A 9,266-nucleotide genomic window follows, 5' to 3' on the forward strand; every position below is an offset into this window, starting at 1 on the left:
GATGAAGACCAGAGAAGGGCCTCAGATCCTCTGAATGACCAGTTACAGTTGGTTGAAAACTCTCCTGGGTGTGCTGGGAACTGAACCACAGTTCTCTGACAGAGCAGTAATTCCTTTTGCAGCTGAGTTCCCACAAACTGAACCTTTAAAAAGTCTTCATTGTCATATAAGTCTCAGATAAATAAATATTCATGTTTGATTTCTCCCTTTCTTTGGGCCCTGGTCATTTGTTCTGTTTGGATCAGTCCATACAGTTTCCCCCAATGAAATTCCTTTGGGCTGTGCTTATTTATGGTCAGCACCTAACTTGAATCCCAGTTTCCATCATGTCAGACAAAAACAAACAAGAACTTCAACAGGGCAGATATCATCTAGATTGTGTGAGACTCCTGTTCTGCCATTCACACCTGAAATTTTAACATAGTAGAGCTGTTTTAAATCCTGAGCCACCATGCTGCTTTCTTGAAGATGCAGTGTAAATGCTCCAGCAATACTGTACTCTAACCAGAAGTAATTGGTAACTATATTGGGTGCTGCCATTGGAAGACAGGTGATGGTCATATCTGACTAGCTCCTAAAATCTCTTTATGCCTTTGAGTGAGGGCTCAAAGAAAACATTCTGTGCAGAATCCAGGGAGTGGAAGGCTTCAGCCGCCAAATAGGGATGTGACTCCAACATTGCCTTCCACTCTGAGTTCTCAGAGACTTCAGAGAAATGAAGTGCAATGAAATCCAGGGCCTGAGTCTTCAGCCACTGTGTGCTGTGGAGGTCAGCCAGGATGAGAGTGTCTGCAGCTTTCTCCACAGAGAGTATCCTGAAGAGGGCATCCTCACACATGACCTTCAAGTCCTCCAGGCCATACTTGTCAGCAGCTGCCAGCACACCAGTGGCCATGGAGTTGCTGTTGAGGTGTGGTGTTTTTCCCCTGAGTAGATGAAGTACATCATCTGGAAGACCTGAGGGTCCAGTCATGGATCTCAACAATGTTCTGTAGGCTCTCCTGCATTTCATGTTCAAACATGGCTCTGAAAACTGGAGAACAAGCTGCTAGGATGGCGTGGTGAGCCCTGAATACATGGCCACCTACCAATAGGGTTCAGTCTTTGAAGAGAGATTTCTCCCACAGCTTTGCTAGGTCATCTCTCAACATCTGTCTTGGCTCCTTGATTGCAGGTGTCATGATCTGTCCAGGCATGCAAAGATGGCTCCTATTATGCTCACCTTGCAGCAGAGGCTGAGCTGGTCTTCAGGGACAAGCCATTGCTGATGGGAGAGGAGGAAACCTAGAAGGATGAACTTTTTGAATCCCCACTTTTCGTATTGCTGAAAGCTTACGACATTGGGGTTCTTCATACTTTGGCATTTCTCTCCTTGGGAATTTATGATCCAGAATTTGAACTTTGCCCAAACTGGGCTCTCTGGACAGCTGAGCAACCCCAGGTAAACTGACAGGTAATCTTTGCTTTCTTCATCAACCCCGTTTGGGTGTACTCTCAAACACCATGCTATTTCTTCATTGGCCTCTAATGAGAACACTGGCCTTGAAATCCTTTTCTGAATTCCCCCCATGCAAAATGAGAAGTTGCTTATAGTCCACTCATAGCAGATTTTTTTTTTACACTGATCTGTGTGGAGCCCCAGCTCTTTGTCTCCATGTCCCCTGACATTTCTGCTGGAGGTAGTTTGAAGGTTAATCTTGACCTGAGAGAACACCAGAGGTTATTTACTCTTCATCCTATTGAACACGATTATAGGTATACTTTGGATTTTAGTTTCAATTTCCCTAAGTTCTCTCTCTCTCTCTCTCTCTCTCTCTCTCCCTCTCTCTGTCTATCTCTCTGTCTCTCTCTCTCTCTCTCTCTCCCTCTCCGTCTCCCTCTCCGTCTCCCTTTTCCTCTCTCTCCCTCTCTCTTCCTCTCTCCCTCTCTTTTCCTCTCTCTCTCCCTTTCCCTTTACCTCCCTCTCTCTCCCTCTCTCTCCCTCTCTTTGCCTATCTCCCTCCCCCTCTCCCTCTCCCTCCATCTCTCCCTCTTTCCCTCATCCCCCCCTCTCTCTTTCCCCCAAACACTGGAATTTCTATGTGTGTGTATGTGTTTGAGTTTCGTGACTCTTAGGTCAGTGGCCACTAGTTGGGCTATTCTATCCACCTCTGGATAGGAAAGTCTGTAAAACTTTATATATTCTCATCTCAAGTGTGTTGTATTTTCAGGGTCCTATAGAGAATGTACAGAATGAATTCCTTTATGTAAATAGACAGAGAATATAGAAGAATAGCATACAGGCTGAGGTCTAGCTAATATAACAATGACTACAGTCAGTATTTACTTATTCCACAAGGTGTGAAGTCTCAGGTGTTCTTCAGTATATACTGGAATTCTTAAGAAGAAGGGTCTAATGCCAGTGAAGGAATGGGCTTGCTATTTAGATGAGAGCAGGAAGCCAAAGAAAAAAGCTTCCTTCTTCTTTATGCTTATTGTGGGCCTCCAGTAGAAGGTGTGGCCTAGTTAAGGGAGTGTCTTCTAGTCTGAAGATCTGGATTAAAGGTGTATGTTTTTCTGCCTCAAGACTCAGATTAAAGGTGTATGTTTTTCTCAGATTAAATGTGTATGTTTTTTCTGACAAGAAGAATCTGCATTTGAACTGAATCTACCTACTTCAACTTAAGAAAAAAAATTCGCAGGGCACTGGGGGCACACGCCTTTAATCCCAATATTTGGGAGGCAGAGGCAGGCAGATTTCTGAGTTCAAGGCCAGCCTTGTCTACAAAGTGAGTTCCAGGACAGCCATGGCTACACAGAGAAACACTGTCTTGAAAAAAAGCAAAAGAAAAAAATTTAAAAGGCATGCCTTCCACTTTAGTATGTCCACAAGTAGTGCAGACTAGAACAATAACCATCAACAATATACTTTGCTTACTAGGGACAATCTTGCATAAATAAAGAGATGATGTAAATCTCTGCACAGATACGATTTACCCATGCACTGGTCTTACAAATGCTATCATAAACATGATCAGGGAAGGGGTGCTTTCCTTAACTGCTCAGGAGTCTGAGTGTTCACAAAATGTAAAGCATGTGGAAGAGCTCCTGTATGGTGGGCAGGATCAGAGCCCCAAACCTCTGAAGATGGCTCTATTCTTTCCTGTGTTTTATTCCATTTACACTTTGTACTTCCCCTCAGGGTCTTCAGGGCCCCCTTACCTCCTTCCTCTGAAACTATCTGTTTTAGGCATCTCCTACATTCTTCTGATTTTTCCTTGACTGCCAACAGACTTTTTGATGGGTCTGGAGTCTGTTGCTTCTGGCCACTTAACTTTTTTCTCTTTTGTAGTCCTCTTTTATTAAATACTCTCTCTGCCACTATCACTAAATCTCTCAAACACCTTTCCCTAACCTCTAGACCCTCTGCAGGTTTTTTTAAATATGCTGCCTAATTAATAAAAGCTAGATCAAAAGCTGTCTTTGCTTCTGCTTTCTGTGGGGGTGTGTTTTAATTACAAATTCCACATTATTCATTGATACAATTTAGCTAACAAGAATAGTTATCCAGCATCAGAAACTTGAACACCAAAAACTAAGACTAGAGAACACAGATATTCCTGATGTATGGTCAGATTTTTGAAATTCAGACTCCATTTTTAAAAAATCTGTTCAAATTAATATCCTGGCACCTAGCATTAGTTTCCAAGATGCCCCTCAACAAAACCTGAGCCTAGCTTCACTCTCTAAGCCAATCTCTAATAAAACCAGCATCTTCAATTGGCACCCTCAACAAGACCAGGTTATTCCAACAACACACCTGCAACCCCAGATTACAAAACCACCACCTGCCTAATGACCATCAATGCAGAGGGGAACAGAAGTTAAGTTTATGTTAGCCAGGTGGTGGTGGAGCATGCCTTTAACCACAGCATTTGTGAGAAGGAGACAAGCAGATATCTGAGTTCGAGGCCAGACTGGTCTACAAACTGAGTTCCAGGACATCCAGGACTACACAGAGAAACCCTGTCTGGAGGAACAGGGAGAGAGAAGAAGGCTTATGGGGCTTGCAGGGAGTGGGGACCCAGAAAAGGGGAAATCATTTGAAATGTAAATAAAGAATACATCGAATAAAAAAAAGAAAGAAAAAAATAAGTGCCCAAAAGATCAACTCTGAAGCTAAAGTCAGAGGTGTCCTTCTGAAAATGATATTCAAGAGACAGAGGCAGAAGAACTTAAACTGAAGTGGTACCCTAGGATACACACTAGGGCTGTTCTGGGAAAATAAGTTTATTTTAATTGATGTCATTCTTCATAACTAAGTTAATATCTAAAACAAACACAAAAACATTAAATGAAAAAAAATGACACAGGTTGAGCTATTATTAAAAAAAAAAAAAACAGTTGAGCTATCTGTACCATGGAGCTGGGGATGCTCCACAGCCATCTGTGCACAGGTCCCACCAGAAGAGAGCTGGGCTCCCGGGAGTGCTGGCACAGGCTTACAGGCCCACAGGAAGTACAAGCTCCAGGTAGGAACACAGAAACAACAGAACCATGTAACACCAAAAATAACAAGATGGTGAAAGTCAAGCCCAAGAACCCTACCAACAAAAACCAAGGCTACTTAGCATCATCAGAAGCCAGTTCTCCCAGCACAGCAAGTTCTGGATAACCAAATATACCACAGATCAAGATTTGAATTTAAAATCACATTGCATGATGCTGATAGAGGACTTCAAGACCAACTCACTGATAAGTGGATATTAGCCTAGAAGCTCAGAATACCCAAAATACAATTCAAAGACCACATGAAGCTCAAGAAGAAAGAAGACCAAAGTGTTGCTACATTGATTCTTCTTAGAAGGGGTACAAAATACCCATGGGAAGAAATACAAAATGTGGAGCAGAGAGTAAAAGAATGGATATCCATAGACTTCCCCACCTGTGGCAGGGGCATCCCATATGCAGTTAACAAACCCAGACACTATTGTGGATGCCAATAAGTGCTTGCTGACAGGAGCCAGATATAACTCTCTTCTGAGAGGCTTTGCCAGTGCCTGACAAATACAGAGGGGGATGCACACACATCCCAACATTGAAATGAGCAAAGGGTTTCAATGGAGGAACTAGCTAAAGGACCCAAGGTGTTGAAAGTGTTTGCAACCCCATAGGATGAACAAAAATACGAACCAACCAGTAATCCCAGAGTTCTCAGGGACTTAAGCACAAATGAGAGAGTACACATGGAAGAAACGATGACTCCAGACACATGGGTAACAGAGGATAGCCTGAACAGACATCAATGAGAGGAGAGACCCTTGGACCCTTGAAGGCTCATTGCCTCAGAGTACCCCTACCAGGTCAGGGAAGCTGGAGTGGGTGGGTTAGTGAGCAGAGGGAGGGGATGGGATAGAGGTTTTCAGAGGGGCATTGAGCAAAGAGGACATTTGAAATGTAAATAAAGAAGATATTTAAGTAAAATTGAAAAAAAAAATAATGGCAAAAAAGCCAGAACACAAAACCTGGGCTCACTCACTCTGCTGCAATCCACGCTGGAAGCCAATGTTTTGACATGGTTCACCTGACAATCTACTCCATCTACCAGCTTCTGGAGGTCATGGAGGAGCCACTCCTATGATGTTTCAGAAAGCAGAATCCTTGAACCAGAACATTGATTACTTGCAGTGAAAATTTGCATGTAATGCTGTTTGGGCAGAACACACACACACAGACACACATACGCTACTAATGCTATGTTTTCCATGCAGACAGGAGGCTAGCATGGCTGTCCTCTCAGAGGCTCTACCAACAGCTAACTGAAATGCAGTTACAGCTAAGCATTGGATTGTAGTAGGGGAACCCTATGGATGAGTTAGGCGAAGGATTAAAGGAACTAAAGGAGATGGCAACTCTAAAAAAAATGACCAGTATCACCTAATCTGGACTTTCAGGGGCCACCAGAGACTAAGCCACCAACCAGTGAGCATACATGAACTTGTCTGATGCCCCAAGAACAAATGAAGTACAGGCATACCTTGTCTGGCCTCAGTGGAAGAGGATGTGCCTAATCCTATAGAGACTTAATGCCCCAGGGAGGGGGAATGCATGGGGAGCACCCTCTCAGAGGCCAAGGAGATGGGGGAGGGCTGAAAAACTGTGAGGGGAGCACTGCAGTGAGGCAGAATTTCAGATGAAAATTAATAAAATAAAAATTGAAAAAAGGAGAATCCAGCCAGGCAGTGGTGCCACACACCTTTAATCCCAGCATTTGGGAGGCAGAGACAGGCAGATTTCAGAGTTTGAGGCCAGCCTGGTCTACAAAGTGAGTTCCAGGACAGCCAGGGCTACACAGAGAAACCCTGTCTCAAAAAAAACAGATAAACACACACACACACACACACACACACACAGAGAGAGAGAGAGAGAGACAGAGACAGAGACAGAGACAGAGACAGAGAGACAGAGAGAGAGACAGAGAGACAGAGAGACAGAGAGAAACAGAAAGAGAAGCATTTAGGATATTCCAGAACCATTGTTCTAATTGGCTCTGAAGAAGGATTTCCTCGGAGGGAAGTACAAGACTACCACCGACCAAATTGGGAGGAGTGATCACAAGGTCTGTGCTTCTGATTAGAATAACACACAGGAAAGAAGAAAGCCATCTTCAGAGTTTTGGGGCTCTGATTCCTGACCACCATACAGGAGCTCTTCTACATGCCCTCCATTTGGTGAACACTCAGACTCTTGACCAGTTAAGGAAAACATCCCTTCCCTGATCAGGTTTATGGCAGAAATCAGTGTAAAAGCCAGCACAGGAGTAAATAATAGCTTTGCAGATATTGACATGATACCTTCATTTATGGAAGTCTGAAGTATCAGTAAGCAAAGTACCCTGGTGATGGCTCTTCTTGTCTAGACTACCTGTGGACTCATGTAACATATAAAATGGAGGGATCATCTTTTAAAAGCTTGTTTTGCTTAAATTGAAATAGATAGATCCAGTTCAAACACAGATTCTTAGGGTTGAAAATCACACACCTTTAATCTGAGTCTTCAGGCAGTAAAACAAACACCTTTAATCCAGAAGCTGAGACGTGAAGACACATCCTTAATAGGGCCACGCCTTCTACTGGAGGCCTATATAAGCATATGAAGAAGGAGACTTTGTGTCTTTGCCTGCCTGCTCTCATCTTACTAGCAAGCCCATTTCTTCACTGGCATTAGACCCTACTTCAGAATACCAGCATATACTGAAGAAAACCTGAGACTTCAAACCTCGTGGACTAACTAAGTACTGACTGTAGTCATTGTTATATTAGTTGAATTTATGTTATTCTCATATATCCTCTTTCTATTTATATAAAGGAATTAATTCTGTATGTTCAATAAACACACACAGATATACACTCAGAGAGAGAGAGAAAGAGAGAGAGAAGACAGAGAGGGGGGAAGAGAGACACAGAGAACCAGAGACAGTTACACAGAGACAGAGAGAAAAACAACAGAGAGAAAGAATTTAGGAGAAATCTAAAATAAAATCTAAAGAGTATATATAATTGTATGTATCAGGATGAAGAATCAATAAATGCTAGTTCTTCTTTTCAGATCAATGTTAACCTCCAAACTACCGCCAACAGAAATGTCAGGGGACATGGAAGCCAAGGGCTCCACACAGATCAGTGTAAAAAACATCTGCTATGAGTGGACCATTAGCAACTTCTCATTTTGCATGGATGGAATTCAGAAAGAGATTAGAAGCCCAGAGTTCTCATTAGAGGACAATGAGGAAGTGGCATGGTGTTTGAGAGTATACCCAAATGGAGTTGATAAAGAAAGCAAAGATTACCTGTCAGTTGACCTGGGATTGCTCAGCTGTCCCGTGTGCCCAGTTTGGGCAAAGTTTGAGTTCTGGATCATAAATTCCCAAGGAGAGAAATGTCAAAGTAGGAAGAACCCCAGTGTTGTAAGCTTTTGGCAAGACCAACACAGGGGATTCAAAGAGTTCATCCTTCGAGATTTCCTCCTCTCCCATCATCGTTTACTTCTCCCTGAAGACCAGCTCACCATCTGCTGCAAGGTGAGCATAGCGGGAGCCATCTTCAGCATGCCTGGACAGAACATGACACCTGCAATCAAGGATCCAAGGCATGTGTTGGCAGATGACCTAGGGAAGCTTTGGGAGAATTCCATCTTCACAGACTGCTCCCTATTGGTGGGTGGCCATGAATTCAGGGCTCACAAGGCCATCCTAGCAGCTCGCTCTCCAGTTTTCAGAGCCATGTTTGAACATGAAATGCAGGAGAGACTAAAAAACCTCGTTGAGATTCATGACTTGGATCCCCAAGTCTTCCAGGAGATGATGGGCTTCATCTACACATGGAAGGCACCAAACCTCAAGAGCTACTCCATGGCCTCTGGTCTGCTGGCAGCTGCTGACAGGTATGGCCTGGACGGCTTGAAGGCCATGTGTGAGGATGCCCTCTGCAGGATCCTCTCTGTGGAGAATGCTGCAAACACTCTCATCCTGGCTGACCTCCACAGCACACAGTGGCTGAAGACTCAGGCCCTGGATTTCATTACAGATTTTGCCTATGAGGTCTCTAAGACCTCAGGGTGGAAGTCATTGGTGGAGTCACATCCCCCCTTGGTGGCTGAAGCCTTCTGCTCCCTGGCTTCTGCACAGTGTCCTTCTTTGGAGCCATGATTTAAATGCCTAAAGTGATCTCAGAAGATGGACAGCTGTGACCTGTACCTCTTCTGCAACAGCAACAACCAGCTTTTTTACCAATGACTTCTGCTTAGACAATGGTATTGAGGGAGCATTTGCACTTTATCAGGGGAATGGCAGCATGGTGGCTCAGGATTTAAAACACCTGCAATATATTATACATACTGAAATGGTAGGTGTGCAATAGGCAGCACTGCAGTCTGGGACACTCTACATGACATCTATGATGTTAATGTTCCTGTTTGAATTTGTCTGATTTTTGGAAACTGAGATTCAATTTAGAGTGGGTCCTAGGCAGAGAACAACTGTGTTTCTTTGGAGAAACACTTCTGCCTTGGACTAAACAGAAGAGATGACTGTGGCCATTGGCAAGGAGAAATCAACCATGATTGCTTCCTCATCAGAGAAGGAAAGACAATGAAGAGTTTCTGTTTAAACATTCAAGGTTCAGGGAACTCGGCTTCAAAAGCAATTACTGCTCTCTCAGAGAACTCTAGCTAAGTTCGCAGCACACATAGGAGAGTTTTCCACAACCTGAAACTGGTGAATCAGAGGA

The 9,266-nt window shown here is 43.6% G+C and overlaps 1 protein-coding gene and 1 pseudogene across 1 annotated transcript; one reads left to right on the plus strand and one right to left on the minus strand.

Annotated features, from left to right (window-relative positions):
- Positions 1–568: 568 nt before the first annotated feature.
- LOC127682247 (TD and POZ domain-containing protein 2-like) lies at positions 569–1,668 on the minus strand (annotated as a pseudogene).
- Positions 1,669–7,621: 5,953 nt separating this feature from the next.
- On the plus strand, positions 7,622–8,686 carry LOC127682248 (TD and POZ domain-containing protein 1-like). Its single transcript, XM_052178628.1, has one exon. It carries the CDS (start codon positions 7,622–7,624, stop codon positions 8,684–8,686), a length of 1,065 nt encoding a protein of 354 aa, XP_052034588.1.
- The last annotated feature ends 580 nt before the right edge of the window (positions 8,687–9,266 follow it).

This window comes from Apodemus sylvaticus, chromosome 4 (assembly GCF_947179515.1).
Source record: "Apodemus sylvaticus chromosome 4, mApoSyl1.1, whole genome shotgun sequence".
Lineage (NCBI taxonomy): Eukaryota > Metazoa > Chordata > Mammalia > Rodentia > Muridae > Apodemus > Apodemus sylvaticus.